Here is a 14,602-nt window from a genome sequence, read left to right on the forward strand (position 1 = left end):
GAACAGTTGCTGCTGAGAGCACCCTAAGGACAGGGTGTGGTGTGGTTCCTCTTTGTAATTCCTGCACCCCGCTACTGCCTGGCATGTCACAGGCAGTGGAAAGGCACTCTTTTTGAATAAAAATGAGTACACAGAGAGGTTTTCTATTTTAAGCATATGTGAAGTTACTTGCTTCATTCTATCCATATTCTCTAGCCCCAGAGAACAGAAAAGGAAAAGTTACCACTAAACCTGAGGAACAGAAGGGAGAAAACCCCACAGAAATGCAGAGCCAAACGCCGCCCATGGACGAAGTTGACCTTGTAGGTAAGAGGTGAAGCTGAATGGCTGTCTGGCTGACTCCTAAGGGCCAACCCTTCTCTTGTAGGGATATTGTGTGTTCCGCAAAGTAGGAAGGTCTGTCCCACTATCCTCTTCTTTAAGGATATCAGGTAAACAGGAACTATTGTGTCATGGTCGTAAGCTGTAGTACAGCTCAGCATTTCAAGCCAACCTGGGCTCTGGACTTCCTTGGGTTTGGGAGCTGGCGGGATAGAATTGAGCTCAATTCAATTCAATTCACGTGAACTGAATTCCAAGGCATATGTTGGGACTAACTATGCCCAGCACCATAGCCAACTGTCTCTGCCCTCGAGGAAATGCTTGGTTTCACCCTTAAATACAAGACAATCAATGCCAGCAAAGCAATTTACTTAAAAATGTTTCTGATAAACAGGGCCCTAAACTACACTGTGCCATGTCGGTGAGTATGAAAGCTGCAGACAAGCACCTCCTAGCTAGTGGGCTGTGGGTGAGTGAGCACCGTGGCCACCCAGCTGCTGCCGTGGCTCTAAAATGAATCACGTTGAAGTCAGGTCCTCACATCAGGAAGAACTAGAGCCCGTTAGGAAAACCTGAGCTTTGGGGCGACCCACTCACCTTTATAGGACCCTATTGTCCTATGTTGATTTTACTACCTTACCAAAAAACTTTACCATCTTGTATATAATTTCTTTTGAATCCCACAACCCAGTGAGTCAGGGAGCAGGATCATGACTTCGATTTACTGAAGAAAATGAGACACAGAGAAGTTTAAAAGACTTGGCTAAATTTACATTTAGGAGTAAGACCTCAGGTCTCCTGAAATATACAAAGGATCTTTCTACTGATTACTTGTTTCAGATTAATTTTATTTGCAGCTTCCATTATTAAAAAAAAAAAAAGACGAATCCAGGGGCACTGTTTGCAATATGATGTTTTTATGTTGTTCCTCCAACCGTGGGCTGAATGGCATTTCAAAAACACATTCAATTGTTTGTTTTTCTCTCTTTTTCCCATATTCCTCTGAACAGTTATTTCAAAGTTTCTCAGAAGGTCAATGTTTGTTGTCCTTATTCAAGAGACAACCACTGGTTCTGGCCACAGATCTTCTTAACGGGATGTTTTCATTTGAAAGAAGCAAGCGTAATTTAAACAGGTTCAGACCACTATGGATTTTATTGGCTGTAAAAAGAAATTTTATTCTGAGACGAAAACACCAGTTCAGTCACGATTTGCAAGGTGTTACACTAGAGCAAAACACTTGGGGCAGGACCACTCTCAGCTTCCCGCTGGAGCTTCCGTCTGGAGCAGGGGGGTTATATGTAAGATACTTTGAAGGTCATATTGGGTATTCGGATCGTGGAAGGTCTGGAGGGTCAGAGCATAAGTGTAGCCTCATGTTTCTGGGGAGACAGGAACCATGGAGACATGTGGTTCCATATATCCAGATTTGGGGTGGGGTAGGGAATCCTGAAAATAGAGCAGGACATGATCACTGGGGTGAAAGGCCAGTCAGGCTTGGGTTTTCGTTGGGCGAGTGAGGGCACAGGGAATTTTCAGAGGTTGTGGCAGGGCTCACATTGAGCAGACCTTAGGTGTGGCTTGATGAGAGATCAGGTTCCATTTGCCCGAGATTCTCTCAGCCCTTCCTTCTTTCTGGCTTTGGCTTTATCTCCAGGCCTTCAGCCATGGCCCCAAGATGACCAGCAGCCACCACCCGAGGATGTGCCTCCTCACTTAGCAGTGGAGACCCAGGGTGGGCTTTGTATTTCACGGGCCCCAATGGGCTTGAGCCCACCCTTATCCCTCCACTTGAGAGCCCTTCCCACAGCTGTCCACTTATGAGAACCCTCGCCGTCACCACAAGCAACTGCTGGTTCCTCTGTGTCCCCACAGCAACTGTCTGTTCCTCAGAGATAACACTCAGCGCATTCTGTATCCAGATGTCTTCCTCATTCGATGGATTATCCACTCCCGCAGGAGTGACGGGGTCTGTGTGCCTTCCCACAAAGTGCTTGGCGAAGTTCCTGACACACGGACGTTCTCAGTACATACTGGTTGAATAAAAGAAAGAATGAATGAGGGGACAAAACAATAAGAACCCAGGCCCAGCCTCTAGGAAGAGACAACTCAATTCACTCAGAGCTTCCTTCCCCTCTTCCAGGTCACTGCAGGGAGCCTCCTCCCTGGGAACATGAAAACTCCAAGAGAATTTACCACTTTGTAGTGGGGCAGACACTTCACTACCAGTGCATGCAGGGATTCACAGCCCTCCACAGAGGTCCTGCCAAGAGCATCTGCAAAACCATCTTTGGGAAGACCAGATGGACGCAGCCCCCGCTCAAGTGCATAAGTGAAAGTCAGTTTCCAGGTATGGGGGCACCTTCTGAATCCACCACACTGCTTTTTCCATCGGGCTGACCGGAGTAGAATTCCTGACCCATAAGCAATGTGACTGCGGGCAAACCACTTCATCTCTGTGGGCCTCTGTCTTCTCTCATTCTAGAAAGTAGACTGGACAAACTAGGGTCTCTACCACCTAAGGTCCCGTGCACCCTGAGTGAGAACAAATAGCAGAAGGTGGAGGAGGAAGGAAGATCTCTCGAGTGTTCTAAAGCCCCCCAGATACTCAGATGCTGCCTCACTAGTGATAACGCTGCCCCTTCCCAGCAGATCCTAAAATTCGGCTTCTTCTAAACGACCAAGACTTCCTCTCATTCATTCTGGCCACCCGCACACTTCTAATTTGCTGCTATGCGACGTAAACTCATTATTTGTACAGTGCTCCACTGTTAGCATGCTCCCTCTCCTTGTGTAATCCCCACCTGAGCTTTGATAAAAGTGCAGGGAAGGGGCTTATTCAAGCACGCATGTGCACACATGCACACACACACACACTCATTCGCATGTATAGACAACGCACCTATGTTGAGGGTTTCATTCTGAAAGTGTATTACCATTTTTATAATAAAAAACCGCTCACATTTAAAAATAAGTGTTACAGGTTTCTTAGCTCACCACCTATTGGTTCTTAACCCTTCTGGGAGTTTCCCTGGGTGGAATCTGAAACCACCCCTACAGGTGGAGGAGCGCAGGGAGAGACCAAAGGGAGAGGCAGGCCACCGCTGGTAGGTGGCGGTTTTAATAAGCAAAGGGAACTTACTTATGAGGCTCGTGTTGGGGTGGCAGCAAGACGAAAGGAGCCCCGTGCTCGCCTGCCGGATCCTAACTGGACTGGGTCACATACACCCTGCAGGTGCTCTCCCCACCACATCACTAACTCAAGGCTGTGTCCTTGGAGCAGCCCCTGGGAGCAGGAAAGGCAAGCGGGACCCACATTCCAAGGACAGGGGACGAGGGGAGGAGGCTCTGAGTGCCTGGGTCCAGCCCGAGGGTCAGCTGGCATATATGTCTTTTTTTATTTTTTAAGATTTTATCTATTTATTCATGAGAGACACAGACAGAGAGAGAGAGGCAGAGACACAGGCAGAGGGAGAAGCAGGCTCCAGGCAGGGAGCCCGATGTGGGACTCGATCCCGGGTCCCAGGATCAGGCCCTGGGCTGAAGGCAGCGTAAACCGCTGGGCCACCCAGGCTGCCCTGAGTGTGTGTCTTTTTGATGACATTCCCCGACACCGCCGCTTCCCGCACCCCATGTCCTCCTCTGGGGCTCTTTGGGGGCCACTGAGCTTCCTTCCCACAGTGTGCCAGGGTGTGTGTGCTTCCCTGTGAAAGCGTGACAAGGCAGGGCAGTGTCCTGGGTAACTGGACGCCCCCACAGGGACAGGGAACCTGTCCTTCTGTGCCTTCCTACTTCCTCCCAGGTCTCCCTGGCATTTGTGTGACTATGACCTGTCTCTGAGCCACAGGTGGAAACCAGGGCGGAATAGGAGGCTCGGGGAGACGTGGCTCAGGACTCCAGAGCTGGGATCAGGGTCACAGTTCCCTCTCACCCAGCTTTGCGGGCGAGGTGACCCCTGATGGGGAGCCGCACGGTGCGGGGGCCCCCGACAATGTGACTCGCTGAGTGTGTGTGGGGTCAGCCGAGGCGGGCAGGCTGGGGTGCACTGAGACCCACGTCCCCCTCCATCATCACTCCCTGTCTCCCCCAGATGACGAAGAGCTTCAAGCAAGCACTGATGCTCCTGCCGGGAGGGACACTTCGTCTCCCTTCATAACGACAAGTACTCCAGGTAAGGCTACAATCTCTGGCCCTGAAACCATCATGCAGGGAACCAAGCGGTTTGCCTCGCGGAGCCCGGCCCGCAGCTGCGTCAGGGATGGGCAGGCCCAGACGACCTCCCGGCCCTCACATGTGTCAAACGCGGGGCGCCTGGGTGGCTCTGTCAGTTGGGCGACTGACTCTTGGTTTCGGCTCAGGTCTTGATCTCAGGGTCGTGAGATCGAGCCCGTGTGGCCTCCACATCCAGTGCAAAGGCTGCTTATGTTTCTCTCTCTCCCTCTGCCCTCCCTTCCCCCCCTGCTCACTCTCTTTCTCAAACAAGTAAGTTTTTTTATTTAAAAAAAAAAAAAAAGAACACAAAACATGTCAAAAGCAAGCGTCCGAAAGAGGAGAAGCCAGGCTGAGTGGTCATCAGCACACACCGAGCATATTCTCTCTCGTCTCTTCTGCACAGATTTCCACAAACACACAGAAGTGGCTACAACCATGGAGTCATTCATATTCACAACCGAGTATCAGATAGCAGGTGGGTCGGGGGCGCTTCCCCTGCTGACGACACCCAGACAGACTGGGGGTATGTTGCTGGCTGGGCCAGCGGGCCGGTGGGGTGGTTGATGAGTTAAAAATGCCCCCTCCTTACACTGCGTAGTAGTTACACAGTAGGAGACGAATCCGGGTGTTAGCCACATGGGCTCACAGTGGCCCCTAGAGTCAGCAGGGCGGGCCGCCTCAAACGAGCCCCAGGAAGCTCCTCCTGAGCCGATCCTAAATGACAAGGTATCCCATAAATGCTACAGGTGTTCTCTGGGAGGAGAGGAAAACAGGCTTAGAGCGTTAGAGAAAACTCCCGAGCCCCTCGAAACCGGGAGCTGAGGGTGGGGGCCCGGGAGGTGCCAGTGGAGGCCGCACACTTCCAGGCAGAGGGTAGGTCCCGGGGAGCTGGGGGACAGAACGGCGACCGCGGTCGCCACTGCCGTCTAGTGGACTGGCAGTTTGCCACGGGAGTGTTCCCACTGCAAAGAGAAATGGCGAGTAGGAGGCGTGCTGGTAGTCCTGCTTGGATATGTGCTCACATCAGCTCAGGGCCCCGTGTGCCCTAAACCTCCGCGGTTTGCGCGTCGGGCCAGGGTGCCAACTCCGTGTCACTGGAGCGGGTGCGGGGAGGCCCACGGTGAGCTGGGTGGCCGGCGGCGGCTCGGGGACCAGAGGCCCGCAGCTCTGGGGATGTGGAGACGCTTCCAGGGGACACTGTGTGGCATCTTTCCTTGTACTTCGATGCTCCTCTGACCCATCGCAGGCCACTGCAGCCTCCTTGCCTGAGGCCCCTGAACCTTTCTGAAGAGCGTGCAGGTCAGGTCACTTCCCTGGGAAAGAGCCAAGCCCCCTGAGGAAAGGCGCCCTTGTCCTTTCCCATCTCCCCAGGGCTCCAGGGGACCCCGGCCCGGGGGGCCTCCTAGGAAATCACATCCGGGCAGGAGCGGCGTTCTGTAAGGGAGGGGAGAAACCCCAGCGTTCCCCTCTTGGGGAGACCCTTGCTCCCGGGGGCATCGGCCACCCAGCCCAGCGGGCGCCCTTGCTGAACTGCTTCTCTGTTGACAGTGGCGAGCTGCGTCCTCCTGCTGATCAGCATCGTCCTGCTGAGTGGGCTCACCTGGCAGCGGAGAAGGTGAGTCCCCTGCTGTCACCAAACTGAGCCCAGGCCCAGGCCAACAGGTGGAGCCGTGCAGGAGGGGCTCCTGGGCAGAGATCGCGCTCCCAGCCCACCCCACTCTCCTGGTAGCCTGCAGCGCCTCAGGGCCTCTCGGGCCCACTGGCCAACGCACACATCCCCAAAGTGTCCCACGAGGACTAAAGCACAAGGGAAACGGGGAAAGCAAAGGAAACTAGCATTGCGTGAGCGCCTACTGTATGCCAGGCCTGATGCTTAGCTAATGAGCATTCTCACAACCTGATGTCTCAGAACATTTGAAATAGCTACAGGCTCCCCGAACTGGCAATGCAAACAGGATTGCATGGCCAAGGCCAAAACTACAACCCGAATCTAGAGCCCAAGACCCTCCTCCTCCCACCACTTGGCTAGAACAAAACCAACGGCACCATCCACCTGAGTTTATCTGCCTTGCGCTCCTCACCTACACCTACTGCAGACATTCAGACCAGAACCCCCTTGACAGGGTCGTGACCCGCCTGTGGCCTTAATTGCATTAATTCAGATTTTCAACCGTAGTTGCAGATTAGAACAACCAGGAGAGGTGGTATTTTTTTTTTTTTTTTAAACCAATGCTTACTCTCCAACCAGAATCCCCGACATCTAGGCCTCTTTTTTTTTTTTTTTTTCAGCTAAGATAAAATTCATCATTCTAACCATTTTAAAGTGCATGATTCAGTGATTTTGGGCAATGCTGTGTATATGCCAACCACCACCTCATTACACATTAGAACATTTCCATCTCCCCGAAAAGAGACCCTGTGCTCCGAATTCCCCATTTCCCCCATTCCCTGGAAACCACAAATCCAGTTCCCATCTCTATGGATTTGCCTGTTCTGGACATTTCATGTAAATGGAATCACACAGTATGTGAGCTTGCGTGGCTGAGACACTGGTATTTCACTGAAGCTCCCCAGATGCACTGAATACATACGCATTCAGTTTTGACAACTCTGCACTAGGGCCAGGGATTCTCAAACTTGAGGGGGCTTGTTAACCAGAATCTCCTGGATGGCTTGTTAAAACACGGACTTCCAGGTCTTACCTCCAGGGTTTCTGATTCAGCAGGTCTGGGGTGGAGCCTGAAAAATCCACATTTCTAACACATCCCCAGGTCATATTGATGCTACTGTTCCAGGCACCAACTTTGAGAACCATTGCCCTACACAGACAGTATTAAGGACCAAGAGAGAGTGAATTCATTTCACACACAGGCCAGTTTCTCCCTCCCTTTAGAGAGTGGAGTGTAGACCTACTGTGTCCCTCTCCTGACTGTTGAGGACATCCCTAAAGCCTTCCACCACCCCCCGCAAGTGTGCAGTCTAACCAGCCTTGATACAAACTTCCCAGGAAGATCCCAAGAAGACACAGATTCACCCCCCGTCCAAACCCAGAGTTCTTAGATCCTATTGTTAGCCCAGACAGAGGAAAACCAGCAGATTTCCTTTATCATTATATTGATCGTCAGGCCCACAATGTTCTCCTCATCTGCCTCATGTGAATTAAAAAGTGCAAATTATTGTGGTGCAGAGGATCAGCCCCTGAACGTTGTTATATTAGGAACTGCTCATATACACACCTGACAGTCTCCCAACTTCTCTGCAGGATTAGCTGATTCCTGAGATGTTATTTTAAGGTAATGCGAGATGAGCTATGTCAAGTACTCAGTGCATTGTGGGAACTTGACACATGGCCAATCCCTGACAAGATTTAATACCTATCAAGGAAATTTTCATTTGGTGGCTTAAAGATTAGAAGCCGTCAGACCCAAAGGGAGGAGGCTGTTTGGAAGTGGTTAACGTTTGGAACTTATGTTCTGACATAACGAACAGCCTGAAACTATGAGTTCCTATAAGTGCTCCCAGAATTAGTCTTCCTTCCAGGAGCCTCACTCTTACTTGGTCCTCAAACTAAGTCCTTCTGCCATCAGCTCTAGCTTGTGCAGAAAGCCTTCCTGGAATCTAATTTCATCTAATGGTGCCCTCTTGTGACCACACAAAAATCCTACATTTGACCTGTTTTTTGTTTTTGGACGAATTACTAGGAGCCAGTGATAAACAACAGCTGTTGGCTTACCCCGGCTCCTGACAGCCAAAATTTTCCTAAATTTTTAGGAATTTTGTGAACTGTTTTTAGGCACCGTCGTTATCAAAAATTCAGTATATAAACATAACTAAATAGATTATATTATAGTGAAAGGGAATATAAGGAAAGGGGGAAGAAATGTGTGGGAAATATCAGAAAGGGAGACAGAACGTAAAGACTGCTAACTCTGGGAAACGAACTAGGGGTGGTAGAAGGGGAGGAGGGCGGGGGGTGGGAGTGAATGGGTGACGGGCACTGGGTGTTATTCTGTATGTTAGTAAATTGAACACCAATAAAAAAAAAAATAGATTATATTAGAAATGGAGGTAATAGATGCTCAAAATTAACCACTAATTATTTTACTATTTTATTTGTTCCCAGGGTTAGTTTATATCTAGTTGTATCTGTATCGAGGAATTGCAATATGATGGTGTGCTACTGCATATTCCTTCCCAACTCTATAATAAGTTATGTCACATTGATGGCTCGAAACTGGGCATGTTGGGCGTTTTTACACCTGGAAATAAGCCAACTTTCTCAAAGGCTTTTAGAGTTGACAATGCCTAAGACCAGATAAAGGCAGGCAGGAGATGGCTGTTAAGGCGTGGGAGCATGGGGTGAGAAGGGGCATGACAATGTCTGGGGGAAGTCAAGAAGTTCTGAACACTAGGAGTTGAGGTGCATGGGCAGCAGTGACAGTGGTGCTATAGGGATGGACAGTGACCACGTTATGGAAGACCAGGTCATATGGAGGGACTTAGACCCTATCCTAAGGGCAACAGAAGCTTTCCCTTGGGACATAGAGTAGCACTGGCCCTTCGGACAGTCTGTCTACAACAGAGGCTAGTTTTAAGGGACAAAGTAACCATGGTGGCAGTTATGATGTAATAAATCCACAAGAGAGACAACATGAGCATGAGCTAGGTCAGTGGGTACACATTAAAAAGAGGAAAAGAATCAAGAAATACATAAATGGGGTTCAGATGAGCGGGATTTGCCAGCTGATTGGCAGTGAGAGTTAAGGAAGATAGATGGCCCAGAGATGACCCCAAATTTTTGACTATGACAATCTATGGAACCCCTTAGCCACTCTACACTAGGATGAAATGCAAACAGTAGAACACCTTTTAGAGGATCAACCCCTAAGCAGAACCCATGCTGCATTCACTGAGACCCACTCAGCCTCCACACCTGTGACCACCCAGCCCTGGAACTGACAAGGAAATGGAAGAGCTTCCTTGGGCTCTTTCTCAGATCTATTCAATGCACAGTGATTGAATCATTATGCTGTAGGAACCCTGGGGCAGCCAGTCTGGGCCTCTGGAGGCATGGGGAGGCCTTGGGGTCAGATTTCAGCATGTGAGAAGGTAACAGGATCCAGGGATGGAATTTTAAGTTAGCCAGTGAATAGAGGTTTATGATGAATGCTCTACCCACAATGGTTTAGGGTGGGGATCACATTTTTTTCTTGGTGAAGTATTACACCTATGACTGTGACTGAGCTATATCACTACAGGAGGAAGAGTAGAACAATCTAGAAAACCAAGAGTGGTAAGAAGCCAAGAAGAGCTCACAGAAGTCATGGAGCACAAGAAAAATCAAGGAAGTCAAATGCTCACCCAAGAGGCCTCTCCTAAGATCTTTTGGGTTTTGGAAAAGTCTGATGTCACATGCTGAAACACCAGGCAACTGCAACCTCATTACAAAACCAGCTCTATAGTATCAATGAGTGAACCCTACCTGCTTCTAAGCAGCAGTTCCAAGGTCATTGGAGGAACAGGAAGGAGCGGCCAGAAGTGTAGGTCTTATTTTCATGTCTACATGGTCACTCAAGCTTGAACAGCATGGCACTCTCTGCACACCATAGATGGTCTAAAGAGAAGTAGCTTCATGTTAATTTCATCCTAACTTCCCCGTTTAGAAATCCCAAGGAAAACTCTAGGACGAATGTAAATAGACACACACACACACACACACACACACATACACACTCCCTACCTATGTAATTGGACCCTGTCCCATGATCAACCCAGATCCTTTCCCAGCTTCTGGTTGATTAGCCCCTTCTCCCAACCACATTCCTTAATGAATGCCTTTTAAGTAGAACTCTGAACTGGCAACTCCAAACCTTTTCATCCTCAGTGCAGTCCTCTAAAACTAGCCCCTTCCCACTTAACCTTCGATTTGAATCTCTAAACAGAAGCCATTGCAGAGTAATCTTTGGGTTAACACTGGCAGAGGACAACCAAGCTTCTGTGGATCACAGAGCTTCTGTATTTAAAAGGATTTTACTGGAGGTATGCTGGGAAAAGAAGGGTTAACTAAGTCCCAGGTGATGAACTGTACCTAGTAAAATGCTCTACCTTGTACATTACTAATACATCCGTTTACGAGTTAGTCTCCGTGGGATTGCTATAAATGATGCTCTGGATTTGGTCTGCATGAATCTGAGGTTCACAGGCACATCATGTGCGAACACCTACGTTTCCTAATCAATGTCATAAAAGAACTGATAAGAGATCAAAACATTCAATGTTTATGGATGGAAGGAAAGAAGGACGTGGGGAGCAGGGAGAGAGATCACACTGGCAGGATGTAACATGGCAAAGGTCATCCATTAGCAGGCCTCAAACTGTTAGCAAAACAGTTAGCAGGTCAGATCACCTGGAGGCCCTGTTAGACCACAGCATGCTGGGCCCATCTCCAGGGTCTCCGAGTCAGCAGGTCTGGGGCCGGGCGGGGGGTATATACACTTGGAAGGAGTTCCAGGTGATGCTGCTGAGGCTGCTCTGGAGACCACACTTGGAGAACCACTGGATTCTACTTCTCTATGCCCACCCATTCTCAAAAATCACCTGAGTAAGGAGATTAAAGAAAGGTTTAAACCAGCCAGTTTTCATTTCTGAAAGGCCAGAAAAGTGTTATTTAAAAAGTGGGCGGGTGTCAGCAGGTCCATATCCAGATTAAAGTACGATTTTCTGCCCTTTCTCTGAGTAGTAACCAAGTATAATCCAGATTCCAGTGTCCCCATTCCATCCCTCCCCCAAGTATATGTTTTCTGAGTTGAGGGGCAACTCAGATAAGGAAAAAAAATTTTTTTAATGTTACTTATCTTGCGTAAAATTGAATTATCATTGCTCATTTTTTTGTTGGGGGAGACCTATTTTTTAGGGAGGAAATCAGATTTTTTAAATAATAATTAAGATGTTATTTACCTTTTTCACATTCATTCTAAGTGTATGAGTTTTCCAGAAACTACATGATATGTGATGATGTCATCACTCTGATGTTAGTTAATTACTGTTGTTTGTAAGAGAACTAATAAATAATATTTTTAAAATTTCTTGTTTTTAGTCTCTAAGTGTGATTAAATAGCACTAGCTATAACTACACAAATAAAAGCAGATAAAAGCTCTTTGGGATTCTCAATGCTCCTTTTTTTTCTTTCCCTTAGATACAGCAGTGGGGTGAGGGGTAGCCAGAAAAGGGAGCGGGAGAGAGCAAGAATCCTAAGCAGATTCCATGCTGCATGCTGGGACCCCAATGTCAGGGCTCAATCCCACGACCCTGAGATCATGACCTGAGTGAAAATCAAAAGTTAGACACTCAACCGACCGAGCCACCCAGAAGCCCCTCCTCAATACTTTTTAAGAAAGTACAGAGGTCCTGGCTAATAGTTAACAAACACATCATCATTGGTCATTCCAGAAATGTAAAACAAAACCACAATGAGATACCACTTCATATCCATTAAGGTGACTTTCAGCAAAAGGAAAATAACAAATATGGACAAGGATGTGGAGAAATAGGAATTCTTGTACATTGCTGGCGGAAATGTAACATGGTATGGACACCATGGAAAACAGATTGGTGGTTCCTCAAAACATTAAACATACAATTACCACATGATCCAGCAATTCCAAGAGAAACCCAAGGGACATGAAAACCTAGAAACTTGAACACGACTATTTATAACAGCATGACAGCCAAACATCCAAGAGGTGGCAACAACCCAAGTGCCCATCAGTGAATAAATCATGAGCAAATTGTGGTCTATCAATTCACTGCAATATTACTCAACCATAAAAATGAATAAAGTATTGATAAAGTATTGATACATGGTACAATGTGGATGAGCTTCAGAAACATTATTCTAAGTGAAAGAACCAGAACCCAGACATAAAAAGTCACATGCTGTGTGATTCCTTTTATATGATATGTCCTATGCAGATCCATAGTCAGAAGTATATTAGCGGTTAACCAGGGCTGGGAGAGTGATTATTTAACATTTTACACCTCAACCTTGTGAAAACACTAAATGCCACTGAGGTGTACACTTTTTATGGTTATGTGAATTTCACCTCAATTAAAAGAAACAAAAAGAGAGGTTCTGAGACCCAAATATTTGAGCATAGCTGGTTCCATTCATGATTCTCAAAGAACAGTCCTCAGCTCACAACAAAGGGCCAAGGTCTGCCTGCAGTTTTCATGGTGACTTACTTTTTAGTATTCTATTAAGTAAGCTATTATGAGACCCTGAATTTTTTTAAACTAAAATTACCATATTACTAAAGTTTCCTGAAGACTGATTCAGGATTCTATCGAGAATGTGAAATTTGCATAGCTTCCGGGAAGAATGCTATTATTGATAAACTGCTAGAATGATCTTGGGTTGGTTTTAGTTTTCAATTGCTGATACTCTTTCAACTAAATCATAAATTACCATCAGTACTTTTCACATAGGGGTAGTGTCTGATGGCCCTCAACACACACTCATCATAATCAATTTAATTTGTTTTGGGTTTTCTGACTTACTCATCATATGCAGTGATATATCTTTGCCTCAACTGTGTGGCTGGCTTATGATTTTCAAATAACTAGGCTTTAAAGCACAAGTGTGTTCTTGTTTAAAAGTAATTGTTATGACTTTCAGTTTCCAGTCTGACATAGAAAGAACTTGGAAGCCACTTTCTCCCCTCCTACCAACAAGAAAAGCCCCAAACAACTGAAAATCAATGACTCTTCAGAGAATTGAAATCTGGGCAGACCTTTACCCCCACATTGAAGAGACAGGTGGGTATGATGAATCAGAGTACTGGAGCAGAAGCCCAGAAGCAGACGCTGGACGAGTGCTAAAATGACGAATTGCTGGAGGATCAGTGTGGACAAGTCTAAGACCAAAAACTCAAGTCACAGGAGCCCTACCCTTTCATGAGTTTTACCTCTAGAAAGTGTCTGAGGTTCTCACGGTAAAGATCAGAGAAAAATCCCCTCATGGTTTCATAGCGGGGAGGGGGAAAGGAACCATTTTGAAATGATTTACCAAAGGCCTGTCCTCAGGAGAAACTATTTTCCTAACTATCTTGGGTTTTACTAGAACCTAACCAATCAGAGAGAACAGAAATACCCAATCTTGACCTTCCTCCCACAGACGAAAGGGAATTCTGTGACTCCAACTCCTCTAGCCATCTATCCTACCTGAGGGGTGCAAGGAAAGAAGTACTACCACAGGCTTCTCCCAGTCTTATGGGTTCAGATGAGGCCTCATGTCTGTACTGTGGACAGAGGATGTAAGGCGATGCTTATTTCCTTAAGCCTGAGCCATATTCCCCACGTCTAGAACCAAGAGTAGAACCAACTTCCCTCATTGGCTGCTTGGAGTGGACAGAAAAGTAAGACCCAAACAAAAAGTAGGTCATTACCAAGAGAAGGGAGAATAGAGGTAGGGAAGCAACCACGATTTTCTTTGTGCTTTTGCGTCCAGCCAGTATTATTCTACTAAGGAATAGCCTAAATGTTCACATCAGTCATACCACTATAAAGCTTAGGAAGGGCTAGGTCGGGGATCCCTGGGTGGCGCAGTGGCTTAGCGCCTGCCTTTGACCCAGGGTGGGATCCTGGAGACCCGGGATCGAATCCCACGTTGGGCTCCCAGTGCATGGAGCCCGCTTCTCCCTCTGCCTATGTCTCTGCCTCTGTGTGTGTGACTATTGTATAAATAAATAAATAAATATAAATAAATAAATTTTTAAAAAAAGGAAGGGCTAGGTCAAAGCTCGGTCATGGGAGCAAGAGAGAAAATGTGGACAACAGATTTGTAGCACATGGGAGTTTTTAAGGATGTAGAAAGGCTCTTTTGATGTTCTCCCACTGATGATGTGCTAGGCTGTGCAAGTGAAATGGAGACTCAGGATCTGAGCCACAGTACTAGAGGGCTGGAATGAATGGAGCAGAATGTTGAGTGCAGGTTGGTCAAGGTCATCAAGAAGATGTGATTGCCAGTTGACAAGTGATTGGAGGCTTCGCCCCTCCTCCTGTGTTCTTGGA

General features: G+C 47.4%; 1 protein-coding gene and 1 long non-coding RNA gene across 3 annotated transcripts in view; one reads left to right on the top strand and one right to left on the bottom strand.

The window, feature by feature from the left end:
• Window positions 1-10,230, bottom strand: part of LOC144313891 (uncharacterized) — a 74,574-nt gene extending 64,344 nt beyond the window's left edge. The window contains exon 1 of the long non-coding RNA XR_013379543.1: window positions 10,016-10,230. This is a non-coding gene — a long non-coding RNA (uncharacterized LOC144313891). The remainder of the gene's footprint in view (window positions 1-10,015) is intronic.
• The window catches only part of IL2RA (interleukin 2 receptor subunit alpha), a 54,127-nt gene extending 40,794 nt beyond the window's left edge, over window positions 1-13,333 (top strand). The window contains exons 3-8 of one of the 2 annotated variants that reach the window (XM_077897307.1): window positions 196-306; window positions 2,465-2,671; window positions 4,412-4,492; window positions 4,937-5,008; window positions 6,082-6,148; window positions 13,209-13,333. In XM_077897307.1, the coding sequence (XP_077753433.1) occupies window positions 196-306; window positions 2,465-2,671; window positions 4,412-4,492; window positions 4,937-5,008; window positions 6,082-6,148; window positions 13,209-13,284 (614 nt within the window). In that variant the 3' untranslated portion in view covers window positions 13,285-13,333. Of the gene's footprint in view, window positions 1-195; window positions 307-2,464; window positions 2,672-4,411; window positions 4,493-4,936; window positions 5,009-6,081; window positions 6,149-9,791; window positions 11,693-13,208 lie in introns of those variants that run through there. The other variant, XM_077897308.1, reaches the window with a different exon arrangement.
• Window positions 13,334-14,602: the final 1,269 nt, after the last annotated feature.

The sequence above is a fragment of the Canis aureus genome, chromosome 5 (assembly GCF_053574225.1).
Source record: "Canis aureus isolate CA01 chromosome 5, VMU_Caureus_v.1.0, whole genome shotgun sequence".
Classification (NCBI taxonomy): domain Eukaryota; kingdom Metazoa; phylum Chordata; class Mammalia; order Carnivora; family Canidae; genus Canis; species Canis aureus.